At 45.3% G+C, this 15,217-nt stretch overlaps 1 protein-coding gene across 4 annotated transcripts in view; it reads right to left on the bottom strand.

Annotated features, from left to right (window-relative positions):
* The window catches only part of GABRA3 (gamma-aminobutyric acid type A receptor subunit alpha3), a 131,814-nt gene that overhangs the window by 43,875 nt on the left and 72,722 nt on the right, over nucleotides 1-15,217 (bottom strand). For 3 of the 4 annotated variants that reach the window (XM_073360727.1, XM_073360724.1, XM_073360726.1), the window contains exon 4: nucleotides 4,196-4,263. In XM_073360727.1, the coding sequence (XP_073216828.1) occupies nucleotides 4,196-4,263 (68 nt within the window). Of the gene's footprint in view, nucleotides 1-4,195; nucleotides 4,264-5,359; nucleotides 5,439-15,217 lie in introns of those variants that run through there. The other variant, XM_073360725.1, reaches the window with a different exon arrangement.

Below are 15,217 nucleotides of genomic sequence, written 5' to 3'. Positions count from 1 at the left end.
TGGTCCAACCTGAAATGATTTTTTTTCCTGACTTTTTGAAATTGCCAACAAAGTGAAAAATCTGTTATTTGTCCAGCTCTAAAACGGATATTATTCCATTACAATCAATGGAATGATGCGGCTCTACTACAGCTGTGGGTCTGTGCCTTCATTTTTTTCTTATGCTGAATCAAACAGAATTCTGACACATGACATCTTCATCCAGATGCTGCTGACCACAAGGTATAAATAAATGCCTAGCATCAGATTCTGCCCTGCTGTATGAGGCATGCAATCCTAGCTAAACAAATAGGAACACAAGAGTGTGCTAGGCCAGGGGCATTTGTTCCCATGATTTCTCCTCTCTGAAATCCCCCGTATATTTTAACCTGCAGTTTGTAGTTTTAACCATGGTCCCTTTGGGAGCCTGTAAGCAACCATCTTTAACAGAGAGTGCAGCAATCTCTCTCCAAGGCCCCCTGAATGATTCTTTGGCAGCGTGGGGACAAGAGGCTTAGCAACAAGTACAGTGAAACAAAGCCCTCTGCTCCTTTCCGTGTCAGGAGAGAAAGAGTCCTTCTCAGAGGGAGAAGAGAAATCTAGTTCAGGACCTTCACTCTGATGAACAATTCCCAAACTATACCACAGAGAACACAACCTCAGCTCCTCTTTTTCTCCTTCTGTACTAAGAGTCTAATCCTCAGAAGAAGAGAAACCATGGTCAGGGTCTCTTTCCTCTGCCCCCCAGTGCCCTTCCCATGTGAGAGCAGACCCCCCAGTTCAGATTTGCCTCCTCCCAGTGCCTGCACCTACACACCATTCCAGGTGAGCCAAAAATTATAGGTCACATTCTTCTCCATCCAGGGTTGTGACTAAAATCCATGCCAGAAACCTGGCTCAGGTTCTTCTCCTCTTCAGGGCCCCTCTCCAGAGTCCATTCTACAGGGCACAGAAACTTTTCCGATTCTCATCTGTGTTCTAGTTAACAGGCTGAGGGACAGCTGGAACACCTAATATCTGACATTAGCGTGGACCTTATCAGCCAATGCTTTTCATGTTGAATAGCTCGTGAGTCTGGAGTCCCTCCCACCCCATGTCAGACAGAAGCAGACAACACTCCTCTGTAGTTAGTAATCAGCTGCTCTCCGCTCTCAACAGCAAACATTATTTGCCTCACCACCCAGGCCCCTCATCATCATTATAATCTGTCTGAATCTGGATGCACAAGGCAGCCTTTCAATCGCAGCTAATGATGGCTGCGGTACGCGCAGGGGCTGGATCATCAGACAGATGCCAGTGTGGAAGGAGTGACTTCCTCACTTTTCTATCTAAGATAGGAAAACAATCCTGAGAAAGGTGCAAGTTCATCCTCCTTTCCCTGTGGAGTTCTCTCTTGAGCACCCATTTCAAAGAGTGCTCAGCACCAGAACTGCACGCAGTAGCACATCTGCTATGCACGGGCAAAATCTATGGAACTAAAGCATGCAAGAGGAGAGAAAATTTATTATTCTTTAACTGTCTTCATAATTTTAAATTCATTTTGTCAAATCACACAGTGGAGAATAGTTTCCTCTTTTCAATACCTCATATTTCTTCTTCACAGTTCATTATACATGCTCCCTTAATCAAATATGCTCCACCTTGAAAGTAATTATCAGATACTCCCTAAGGGCTGGGATTGCTGAATATATTATTAGTCTTTGCTGTGGTGTGAAAGAGAACAAGATGGATAGAGAGAACTCAGATGAGATTAATACTCTCAGCTAGAGTGACATTAACTTAACTTTTAACCCTGCAGGGAGTGGTCCTTCCAAAGCAAGACAGACTCCTCTGATGGGGGCAGGCATCAGAATGAAATTCAGAGATTTAATTCTCATCTAATTCCTCTGATCACCAGTGCTAATAGTCTGAGTGAGGGCCCGTTGGTAGAGCAGCAGGAGAGATGTCTGTGGCTGAATGAACATGGAGAATGAAATCCTCTAGGGTCTAGAGGTTTGGAGGAAGGTTGTTTTAGGACACTGATCCTGCCCAAGCCTGCTTGGATTCAATTCTTGTCCCCCTGCTAGGGAGAACTTTCAAGCCAAAAAAGCATCCAATAGCGTGGGGAAATCCAAGATGAAATGACACTCAGAGATGAGGCACACACCAGGGTGTCGGTCCCCACTAATGATGCCAGCATGTAATTTAAAAATAAACACAAACTACCAAATCCTCTTTTTGTGCAATACAAGCTGCAAGAAATGCTTTTGAGAAAGCTCACTGTTAATTATGCTCTACAGTTCTGTTTTAATTAGAAGACAAACTGTTGAGGGAATGCAAACCTAGATTCAGTCCTCAGGCCTTTTCATTAATAATTTTCATTAAACATGTCAGAATATGCCAGTCAGTTCACTTGTTTTTTCTCTCTCTCTTACCCTGTATATTTGCCTCAGGCACTTAGGGCAGTTTGGTGAAGGAAGGGGGATGGTCTGCCCCACTTACATAGGGTCAGAATCTGACACTCTTACCGCGTAATTTACTCCATGAGTAGTCACAATGAAGAAAGCGGGGCTGGTTATGAAGAAAGATGCTACTCAAGATGAGTAAGGGAGGCAGAATCATGCTGTAGGAAGCTCTTGCTCTTTTGGTGGTACCCCCCAATTTGCTTCCCTTTGTTTGCACTCACTGAAAAAACACACAAAACACCCTAGCTTCATCAGGCAGGAAAAAAAGGATTAAAAGACAAGATCCGTGCTCCTCTAAATCAAAAGAACGAGCAGGGGTCTAAGCCTCTTTTTGATGGGAAGCGGCACAACGTGTCCCAGGAATTGGAGATACAATTGGACCACATTAGAAAATGCTTTCGGTTTCCATGGACGTCCTTCTGGTGAGTAAACATGTCTCTCCTCCCCTCTCCCTTCCATGCACCTGGATGTCCCAAATGGCTGCGCTGAGCAATGAAACATAGGGAGAAATCCTGCCCCCCTCTCCCCCACGATGTCAATGAAAAATACCCATCAAGTTCAACAGGGCCAGTATTTCACCTTTTGGCCCATGTCTACACAGGGATAAAAAACCTGCTGCATGGCCACAGCTGTCCAAGCCAGGACCAGCTGGCAAAGCCTCCAGCCAAGCCCAAAAGTCTACATCATAATTTTTAGCCCTACAACCCGAGCCCCACTAGCCTAAGACAACTGACCTGGGCCAGCTGCAGCTGTGCTGAGTTTTTTTTAGCCCTGTATAGAAGTACCCTTAGCTTGTAAAATAGAGCTGTGTGAATAACTGATTTTTTTGTTTTGCTAGCAGTTCTGAAAAACAATAATAATAATAAAAAATAATTTTGGGTCTACACAAAATGAAAAATTTTCAAGCGTTTTTGTTGAACCAAGAAGTTGAAAAAAAATCATTTCAGGGCGAATGAAATGTTTTGTTTGACCCAAACCAAAATGTTCTGTTTCAGTTTGAGCATTTTTTAAAATACTTCTAAATTTTGGAAATTTTGAACAAAAAGTTGTTCTGAATTGATACATTGAAATGATTCATTTTGAAAATGTTGAAATCTTTCAACATTTGTAGAATGTTTTTTGTTGGTGCTTTTTTCTCAACATGAACAATTCAGCAAAACTGACATGAATCTGCAAAACGTTTTGGTGTTAACAAATCTGCATTTGTCACCAAAAAAGAGCTTTGATTGAAAACCTTCATCCAGTTCTAGTCCAAAGGATACTGACAGAAATTCCTTCACAGATTATTGTACCTGGATTTAGAGTAATGCCAATGATTATGTTTGGTGGATTTCCAAAAACCAAAATGGAATTGAGAAGAAGATGTGAAACCAAAATAGAGTCTTTTTTTGAACTTCTATTGCAACTGCTTTCTGCACTAAGCTCCCACCAAAAGCAACAGAATGGGATTTCTTGGTATTTGTTACAGAGGAATGAGACCTCATCTAGTTCTGTGGTTTATGCTGTACGAATTTATGCTTCTTGAATTACTGTGACTGTTGCCCTCTTGAAGATATCTCCAGCTCCATATCTGCTGGCTGCCACTATTGCAAATGACAAATAATAATGCACACTACCCAGATTTTATGCTTGAGCAGAAATTTCACAGGCAACCTGGATAGATTTCTTGCCACATTGTTTCCATAGTTCATACTTTTGTCCAATTAACCCAGTACAAAAAGAACAATGCACACACCCAGAGTCCCAGAGTCAGACCTCTATACAGCACCTACCATGTCTGTGTCTGAGACAGGGCCGAAACTTGTCACATAAATGTCTGTCTTGACTTCAGTTACACTGTCTGGGAAAAACAAGAGAGAAAAGTAATTAGAGAAGTATTTTCATTTGCACAGAAAAGATTTTAGCATTTCATTGTTTTTTCATACCAGATGCCTCCCTGCTGTAGTGCTGAATTGTCATCACCATCATGTTGTGAACAATGGCCAATTTTATAATCCATTATGGGGCAAATTCATCTCTGGGACAGCTCCATTGACTTCCACAGAGTTACACCAAGGATGGATATATCCTAGTACATTCAGACAGTGCATATTTACATAATGTACACAGTCACACAATGCACAATTTTCTATGGTTCTATCCATCTTAAGTATAGAGGTAAACCCTGACGTTGTGAAACTCTAATCCAAAATCCCTTTGTATTTGCCAGCCTGATCAGTAGGCCATTGAATTTCTCCCCAGTTTTAAGAAACCCTGGTTTTGTTAAAGTTTTGGGTTTCTCTGAATGTGCAAGAATCAATATTTGGATTGCCTTTTACTCTCATTGCATTTGCTGTTTTCTTACTTGTCTCTTTCATGAAAAATGATAGCTCTCGAAAAGCTAGTATTGACCTGTCTGCTATAATCTCCTAGCTGCCAGACTTTACTACCTGTATTGATGCCAAGTAATGTCTTATTCCAGGAACAGCCCCAAATCATTGGGAGGTCCCAACTCAGGAAAGCGCTTTAGGACGTGCTTATCTTGAAGCACTTGCTTAAGTCCCATTGTCTTCAATGGGAGTAAAGAATGTGTTTAAAGTTAAGCATGTGCTAAAGTGCTTGAAGCCAGGTCAGAGTTAAGTACTGCTCAATGTGAATAATAATAATAGTAGCTAGCTCTTATATAGCACTTTCCATCAGTAGATCTTCAAGCACTTTACAAAGGTGGTCAGTATCATTATTCCTGTTTTATAGATGGGGAAACCGAGGCACAGAATGAAGATGTGACTTGCCCAAGGTCACCCAGCATGTCAGTATCACAGCCAGGCCTCTTGGGTCCCAGTTCAGTGCTCTACTCACTAGGTATCTCACAGAAATGCGGCCAAATCTGACCTTTAGAATGGAAAACTTCCATTAACAGATGTTAATCAGTTTAGGACTAGACTATGTGCTCTCACCTCCTTTGAATGAGACTAGATGTCCAGAATGGTACCTCCTGATGGAATTGTCCATTTGAAGTCAGTAAGAGAGATTCCTGGCTTCATCTAAGTACCTAGCATTGGCCACTGTTACAGATGTGATCCTGGACTAGAAGATGGCCCATTGATCAATTCAGCTATGGAAATTCCTCTGTTCTCAGATGGATATTTTGTCACATTTCAATTTATTTTGCCACATCATGAGGCTTCATTCTGCAGTTCAAAGTTTTGCAACTAAAGTAAGATAATGCATTCTGGCAGGGTCTTCTCCTTAATGGCTAAAATATAGTATACATGTCTTTTGTTATTACGATTGGAGAGCTTCCGAGGCAGCCTGTGGCTGATATTGTTGTGCTATATATGTAACCCTTGATCTTGTCTTGATGCTGTGAAAGGTTAAAGAGAAATATACGTGCAGTATACTTTCTGAAGTACACAGCATTCAATTAGGCATTTTTCTAAGCAAAGCAAGTTACTTTTGTAATTCTTAGAGACTCAGGGTATCTCTCCGTCTTCTTCCAAGCAGGACCCAAAATGAGACACATAGCAGAGAAAAAAGTTCTAATGAGGTGAGAACATGCATTACTTTTTCTCCCTCTTCCCTTTCAGCATTCCTGACATCCATAATTTACAGCACTAATCACCATGTTGAGATCCAGGTCCAGCCATGGTCCTTCCTTGTGGTCTGCAGAATGGAATATTTTGAGGCTTAGACAGAAAGGGGTTGAGATGTTGCAAGGGATGGTGGGTCAGCGAGAGGATCTGTATTTCACAAAGCGACCTGCAGGATTCAAGTGTTGGAGAACTGGAACAGGAATTGATGAGCAGATGTTAGCAGGCTTGTGGGAGGTAGAGAGGACTTTGGGACATGCTTTTGAGTGATCCTGGTGGCTTTATTTCTAAGCTCGCGTTAAGCACAATCCCAAGGAAGATGACAGCACACATGGGTTTAATTAAAAAATAGGTGTAATTTTTGCAGACCCTTCTTAGTAAAGTTAGTTTCAGCATAGCTGAAACTCCCACTGTCTCCATACCAAGCTTAGCAATGAGGCCTCTGTAACAGAAATAGCTGAAGAAGAGTGTCTGGGCCTAGGAAGTTGTGAGGGAAAAAACGAACAAACAAAACAAACCTGGATGGATCTGACCTGATCCAGGGTCCCAGTGAATGCAGCCTATTGTAAACTGTCCAGTCCCTAGACTCTATGGTCCCTTTGCTCCTGCAGGATATGGCCCAGGATTTTCCTCATCTGGACATTGGCATGTGCTTATCCGGTGAGACCTGCATACCTAGGGTGACCAGATGTCCTGTTTTTATAGGGACAGTCCCATTTTGGGGGGACTTTTTCTTATATAGGCACCTATTACCCCCCACCCGCTGTCCCGTTTTTTCACAGTCGCTATCTGGTCACCCTATGCAAACCTAGGATGAAAGTGCACATCCAGTAACAAACTTGTCAGGTTACTAAGAGAAGGACAGACAGAACAGCTCACCTCCCTACCCTGCTGCTGACTCATTCACACTCTCTGATAGAGAGAGCACAAGTAAGGACTGTCGCACGACAGGACCTCACGGTGCAGTGCAAAACAAAGCCATGCACATGATGTACTGGGACAGAGGCTGTTGGATCCAAGTGGATGGAACCATTTGGTAATATCAGCTCCCAAGGGCAATGGGCTTTCCCTGGTCTAGTATGTACTTATTCCTTCCCGTCTCCTTGCATAAATGATACTTCTTAATATAATATATAGATAGCTGCAATCACAGTGTTACAATGTATTGGACAGTCAGTTACTAAATTATGCCAAAGACTGCACAGTGAATAATAATCGAGAAAGCCAGTGTCAGCCATCAGGATGTCCAGCCGTCACCATCCATCAAAGAGACAATTTAATTAAAACAGTTATAGTCACAGGGATGTTCTGGAAACCGCAGGTCAAATGGCCTCAGGAAAAGCATTGGGCCATGGCCTCAAGCTGTAGCCAAGACTTGCTTGGTGCAGTTGAGGAGGGGAGGGGACAAAGATGGCTGTAAATATCACCACCTTTGTGTCCCCCTGTTCCTGGGACTGAACGGGGACCAGATCAGTTACCAAGGCTACCTCTAAACTAGACCTAGTTGCCTGTAGCCCCAAGGGGATGTGGTAGCAACTAGGATCATCAGGTCAGAGGGACACCATAGCCATTCAACCTCTCTCTCAGGAATGCACCCTGCACATCCTGGCCAAATCCTCTTCTAGTCTTTTTGTCTGTTACAGGCCAGCGTTGCATTACCTTCAACACAGAGCACGTGACTGCACCTTCCACTATCCATGCTTCCACCTTGGTCCAAAGATCACAATAGGTCACATCTTACCACCCACATAGAGCTCAGGGGCAGCACCTTGCTTCATCCACTGTGCCCCCTGAGCAAGAGAAACCAATTTATCCTGTAGATCCTCTACATCTAGACTAAGTAACCACTCTGTATCTTGGCCATTCACCCTCATGACATGGCCCTGAGAGCCCTGACTCCTCCACCCCTTTCTAGAAAAGCCAGACACACCCCTCTACTCCAACAGATTTGGGCACAAGTTCCACTCTGCTTGATTTAAACACCACTGAATTCAATGGAGTCACACCACACCAACACATCTTGCATCTCAGCAAGGGGTTGGACTTGATGACCCTTGCAGTCCCACAAACAGTGCTCTATAGGGGATAAGGGGACTTCAGTCAGTGGATTCCAGAGTCATAGAATTGCCAGCCTCACTGTTGCTCCTCCCCTGGGCCGTTCACCCTCTAAGCCCCCTCTGTGTGGCAGCCCCCAGAGAGACCCAATGCAGCTGGGTTTACAGGCACGCTGGCTTCCACAAACACTGCCCCCATGAACCCATGTGCAGCAGAACCGCTCCAGTTAAGCTGTGCCTGAGGGACATCCCTGGCCATATAGGAGAGGCAGAATCGGACTCGCCTTTGAATTAGAGGGATTTCCACCAAAAAATAGCTGCCGCCCACCTACAAATTCCAGTTGAGCTGTGAAAGTTGGAACTAACAAAAGCACAAGCAGATCACAGCAAACTACAGTCTTTGGGATTAAGGTCATTCATGATCCTAGCAATATTATGCAACCCAAGGACTTCTGCAATGTATTGCTTTTAGCACTGTATGAGTTCACTGGCTCTGTGGTAATGATACATTCTCTCCCTAGCAGAATCTTACAGATATTAGGTTGGAAAAGCAAATATCAGGACCACATTGCACCTGTTTTTACCTGGGCAGAAAGCAAAGAGCAGCCTTTTCTACTACAGTCCAAAATACAACGCAGAGCAGCCTCGCTAATTCTCCCCTTCCTAATCTGCAAACCTGATCATTCGTCCATGGAAATCTGGCCATCTCGCCACACATCCCAGCAAATATTTAATAGCTGAGTGCTGGATCACGGACACTTCAGCACTTTTACCAAATCTGCTGCAGAACATTAAATAACACTTGGTCCTTCTCTAACATCTTCCCGCCAAGCCTCTCAAAGCTGGTTGCACTCATTCATGAATGAAGCCTTGCAGTCCTCTTGGAGGCAGGTTAGTGTTATGATCCCCATTTTACAGACAGGGAAACAGAAAAACAGACTTGTACAAGGTCACTTAGGAAGCTGGTAGTTGACCAGGGAATACAACTCATGAGAGCCAAGTCCTTAGCCCACCTTTCTCCAGTGTATGACGTACGGTGCACTGTGATGCACTGCCAGAAATAATCAAAACTAAATACCGCTTGCTGTTGTCTCTTGTCTTATGTGTAGTTTGTAAGCCTCTTGGGGCAGGGTCCATCTTATGTCAGTACTATACTTATCACAAGGGCTCCTGGGCCTTGACTTCAGCGCTACAGGGCTACAAATAATAAATAATAATAAAATGAACACGGTGCATGTTGTGATGTCACATCCCTGATTTCCCTATTGTGTTTGCAAGTGGCTATTGCATTTGTTAAATGTTAACATTCTCTAATCCACCAGTGGGCTACCTTCCCAGCCGCCAGTGCAATTTATTCATTATCTCTAGTATTGATACTGCAGTAGCACCTAGAGACTCCAATCAGGGATCTGGGCTTTGTAGTGCTAGGCGCTGTACAGACACAAAATAAAGACACAGTCCCTTTCCTAAAGAAGCTCATGACTAGATGTAACAGGTGGCGTGTAATAAACAAATGAGGAGGGATGGCAGAAAGGGGAGGATGAGGCAATTACAATAAGCATCTGAGAAAAACACACTTTGCATGCTGGGCCTATGCTGATTCCAGGTCTGTGTATCTAGGACAGAGTCATTAACCTGCCAGGGAAGGCAGGGTTCTCAAGCAACTAGGGCACTAGCCTGGAGTCTGGTGAGCTGCCTTCTACTCTTGCCTCTGCTGCATGACCTTGAGCAGTTGCTTTCCCTCTGTCTTGTCATGAGCCTTCTGGAGCAGAAAACTTCTGCTATGTTCAGACAGCACCCGGCACAATGAAGTACCTGTTCCCAGATTGGCGCCTCTACATGCTACTGTCATACAAATAAGAAATAATAATATTAATCAATACACCCATTTGCATGATAGCTTATTGACACTGAATACCAATCTGTTTTAAGCCCTTTGAGGCAAGGACTGTCATTGACATGTTTGTACAGCACCCAGCACAATGGGACCAAGGCCATAACCAAGTTAGGTACTGCTGTATTATAAACTGTTTAATACAGGGAATATACCACTGAAGCTGGGCTCTTGAACAATCCACTGATATTTATCACCCTTTGCACCCTGGTGGAAAGGCAGGGAATTCTGTAGACAAGCTAAACAGATCTTTCAGGGCTTGGGATTCCAGCGGGGGGTGTTCTCATTTGTTCGTGGTGAGTGGGAGGGAGCCAGACTCATCCTACACAGCTACTGCAGTGTTAGTTAACCAGCGGCTGGCGGTGCACAGAGGGGCCAGTCGTGATGTCCGAAATGGACATATGAAGGTGCCCTCAGTGGCCATTTGCAGCCGTCAGGAAAGATCATGGCATAGATTAGGTAATGTCCACCCCTACCCCCGAGGAGCTGTCACTGAGCATAAGCTTCTCTTCCCCCATACTTTCCACTTCCCATGGTAGTGAGCACAGATCTTGGATTCACACTGCCCAGGACTCCTGCACTGAATGTCATGAGCACTCAGCATAGCTCAGGGTCTGTGGCAGAACAAAGAATTGAACGCAAGGTCCTCCAAGATTCTGGCTAGTTCCCTAATCACTGCACCATCCTTCTTTGCCAAAGAGTGTTCTCCCTGGTCTGGGTGTACTTGTGTTTCTAATGCCATCTGGAGAAATCTTGCAGGCAGAAGCAATGCACTGCAGGCTGAGTAGAGGTCCCCCCCCCCACAACACACACACCCTAGGGCAGAAAAGTATTCATTAACTCGCCCCTCCTCGCCTGGCAATGCTGCTTGGTTCGGGTTGCAGAAATCCCCCAGAGCTGGGGCAGATCATCAATGAAAATGTAAAACAGAGGCCAGAACATCCCTTCCCCAAGCATTACCCTGGTATTCCCAATACCTGCTCCTCTTCAGAAGCTACCCTCCCTCTTTCCAAGAAATTCTCAAGCCAGATCTACCCTGCTTGCAAAGACAATAAATGGCTGTATTCACTCGGCACCAATGACTGGATTCGGCTCCCACTGATTCCAACAAGCAGAACATTTACAGTAGCATTATCCAGGGCACTGCAGGGCTTCCATGCCACAGCATTTGTGGGACATGCCTCATATAAGGGGCCAAAGGCCCATTTTCTCCCCACCCCTGGCTGTTGCTGCTGTGCATCACTTAGACTTTGAATGATCCAGTCCCTGCATCTTTTCCTTGCTGGCTCCCATCCTTTGTGCTGCAGACAGAGCCAGCCTGCCACCCCCTCACCACCCACTCATTCCTGAAATCTCCCATTTAAGTGCTCACGACTCCCTGGGCAAGCGAGGGGGTGGATATTATTTACAAAATGACTGAGTGCTATTTTTATTTGCTTCTCAGAAGCACTAGCTGCAGCTGAGTTGGAATACAAATTACCCTGTCTCAATTCCTCTCCCTTCTCTGGCTGTCTACTGTGGGACTGCCTCTACAAGTGATTAGGGGAGGGAGGGAAGTAAGAAGGCTGTTATTAAAAATTCAGCTGTAATCACCAACTGTTATTTATTTAAGAATCTCAGCCCTAATATAATCTGCTGGTATGTTTGTGTGTCAGTTTGTGGATGCTGCACTGTGATGTGCCGTAGCAGGAGTAATGCAGTGCTGGGGGATCCCAGAGGCTGGGCTGCATTCTAGCAGAGATGATGCAGTCATGTCCCAGTGTGGGGTGTTCCCAATGGTGTACTGTAATAAAATGGGGAGTGAGGCAGTCCAGGCTTAGTGCAGGAGCTTTCCGAGTATTGTGCCAATATAGTGGAGGTTACACAGTCTTGCTTCTGTGCTGGGGTGTTTCAGATGCTGTGCGGTTATACTGCAGTGGTGATGCACAACTGCAAAGTGCTGAGGGAGTCCCAGGTGCCGTGCTCATAGACTTTAAGGCCAGAAGGGACCATCATGATCATCTAGCCTGACCTCCTGCACCTCACAGGCCACAGAACCTCACCTACACCTGAAACAGACCTTGAACCTCTGGCTGAATTACTGAAGTCCTCAAATCATGATTTAAAGACTTCAAGTTACAGAGAATTTACCATTCACTCTAGTTTAAACCTGCAAGGGACCCATGCTCCATGTTGCAGAGGAAGGCGAAAAATCCTCAAGGTTTCTGCCAATCTGACCTGGGAGAAAATTCCTTCCTCATCCCAAATATGGCAATCACTTACACTCTGAGCATGTGGGCAAGACCCGCCAGGCAGACACTTGGGAAAGAATTCTCTGTAGTAACTCAGAGCCCTCCCTAGCTAGTGTCCCATCTCCAGCTGTTGTGGATTTTTGCTTCTAGCAGTCACCAATGGGCCACATGCCACTCTAGGGTGTCCAATCATACCATCCCCTCCATACACTTATCAAGCTCAGTTTTGGTTTTTTTGCCCCCACTGCTCCTTTTGGAAGGCTGAGCTATATTGGAGGTTAGGCAGTCATGTCTTAATGCTAGAGGTTCCTGGATTCTTTGCTGTATTATGGCAGAGGTAAAAGTGTCATACCTAAATGCCAGGAGCTTCTGGGTTGTAGGTGCTTGCTGCAAGCCAGCAATATCAGAGAAAGGATGGGCTTGTAGTTTAAAGCACCAGCCAGGGACTGAATTCAATTATTGACTCCAGCCTTTGTGCATAATTTTGGATACACAAGTCACTTAGGCTCCCTATGCCTCAGTTTTAAAATGAGACAACAATACCACCCTATCTCCAAGGGGTTTTGTGAGGTTAGCTGCACTGATGTTTATGAGGTGGGCAGGGTCAACAGAGATCGGTGTATACAAGTGCCAACTGAGATGGATGCAGTTTTATCACAGTCCTGGAAGTAGCTATGTGCTGTGAACTGTTAGATGAGAGAGATGCAGTACCGGTGGGTCCTGGCTACAGTCATGTCTAGAGCTCAGCAACATATTTTGTCTCTGACAGAAATGTCTCAGTAAAAAGCATTTTCAGGGCTCTGGAATTATTTGTGAATTCAGGTCAAATCTGACAAATAGTGAGTCATAAAAACCTGGGAAAAAATGAGTTTCAACATGACACTTTGTTTTCCAATTTGGCCAATTAAAAAAATTAAATAAGGTGAAAAACACCTGAAAGCTGCTGAATTTAAACAAGAACACACACAAAAATTGTTTCATGTTGACACAAAAGATATTTGGGTTCATTCAATGCATTTTTTTTAGTTTTTTGATTTGACGATAAGTTTTTTTTAAAAAATGGTTTCAGTTCAAAGTGGATTCTCCCCCCCACTCCCACCCCCCGGATTTTTCTGTTCTGCTGCAGAACCAAAATAATCCATTATTCACTCTGATGCGCTCGTGTCTTAGTGCTGGAGCTCTCAGATGCTGTGCTGTAATATAGCAGAGGGAATGCGGTTCTGTCCCAGTGCTGGGGGTTCCTGGGGGCTGTATTATGATATAGCAGAGGGAATGCAGTTCAGTCCCAGTGCTGGGGGTTCCTGGGGGCTGTATTATGATATAGCAGAGGGAATGCAGTTCAGTCCCAGTGCTGGGGGTTCCTGGGGGCTGTATTATGATCTAGCAGAGGGAATGCAGTTGAGTCTCAGTGCGGTAGGTTCTCAGAGGCTGTGCTGTGATCTAGCAGAGGGGATGTAGTGGGAGGTTAGTGCTAGGAGTTCCTGGGTGCCTTGCCGTGATGATATAGCAAGGGGACACTGTAGTGTCTCACAGCAGCAGATTCTCAGATGCTGTGCTGTGATATAGCAGAGGCTTCTTTCTCCCTGAGAGTTGTGTCTACTTTGCTCTTCTTTTTGCAATTTATTTAAACACAACATCCCTATGGAGAAGAAACACACTGAGCAGAGTCTCGGCTGAAAACTTTAAATTCTTGTCACCTCCCAAGTCCTTGCTATCTTCAGATGGATGAAACACCTAAGTACTAGAAGGTAATTTCTGCAGCTGCGCACAGAGGCTTTATGGCTCTCTCATTCTTCATTTTCTCAGCTTCTCATTTTGGAGATTTAATTTCTTTCCAATTTTAGCCCTAGGAATAAAAGAGGAATAGAAATGTCTTTTCCTTCTGCGACCTTTACTGCTGCCCCAGGAGAACTGCCTTCGATTAATGTGTCTGAGGCTTAACAGAGCTGGGACTGTGCAACAAAGAGTACCAGAAACACGGCAGCGCTCTCCTGAAGTGGGAGGAGCACTGTAGTCCCCTCATCAAGAAGCTCCACCCTCAGGTTCCTCCCTTCTCATTCCAGAGATTAAATCCCATTGAACACCGGGCCTTCGGACTCACCCCACCTCCCCCATTTGCTCTCCAACCCCCCTTTATCACAGGGACCATCTGGCTAAGATCCAGTGCAGCACCAGTTTTAGTCTCTGGCAGACCTTTTCTCTGGGTAGCAGGGGGTCCCGTCAGTTTCAGCAGAGCAATGGACTTCACCAAGCAGACTTGAAATCCCACTACATCTTTAATACCACACAATAGTGACTGAGCCTACCCACTGCAAGCAGGGGTCTCCACTCTCCAGCCCCCTTTGGTCCTGAGCAGGTCCTTGTATGGTGTGGAGCAGGGAACCGGAGCTTGATTCTCTACTCCTGAGGGCATTCTGCTCCAAAACATTAAAAAATTCTGTGCCAAAAAAATAAAAATTCTGCACACAATATTTTAAAATTCTGCAAAATTCTGCAAATTTTATTTGTCATATAAATGTGGAAGCTCCAGCATGGCATTGGGGAGCACAGGCCAATGGCTGCACAGAGGTGGGAGATCACTGTGCCGCTCCCCCTTCAGGACACGTAGTCAGCGGTGAGGCTGCAAGCAACCCTGACACAGAGCAAGGACAGGGCCTGCCCCAGAAACACCCCAGGGCCCTGGCCCTCTGTGCAAGGTTCGCCAGGTGTGGGCAGGCAGGCTCAGCAAGGCAAGATCCAAGTGTGTAGGGACTTAGTGGTGGAGAGGGGATCCAGGTGTGAGTTGAGAGCATTCTGTGTGGGGCAATCTGGGTGTGGGTGTTTCTGTGGGAGATCCTGGTCGGGGGCGTGATCTGGATGCACAGGGGCTTGTTGAGTGGCTCTCGGTGCAACAGGACTCTGCAGGGGGGGTCCAGGTGCAGGTAGTTGGGGCTCAGCAGAAGGGGTGTCTGGGTGTGGGGGGGATAGAGCTGGGCAGGGGGGTCTGGATGTGGGGGGCTCAGTGGTGGGGTCCAGATGCTAGGGGAGTGGGGCTCAGTGGTGTGGA

The sequence above is a fragment of the Lepidochelys kempii genome, chromosome 9 (genome assembly GCF_965140265.1).
Source record: "Lepidochelys kempii isolate rLepKem1 chromosome 9, rLepKem1.hap2, whole genome shotgun sequence".
NCBI lineage: Eukaryota > Metazoa > Chordata > Testudines > Cheloniidae > Lepidochelys > Lepidochelys kempii.
Note: the sequence above shows the minus strand (reverse complement) of the source record. Positions and strands in the feature narration are given on the sequence as shown.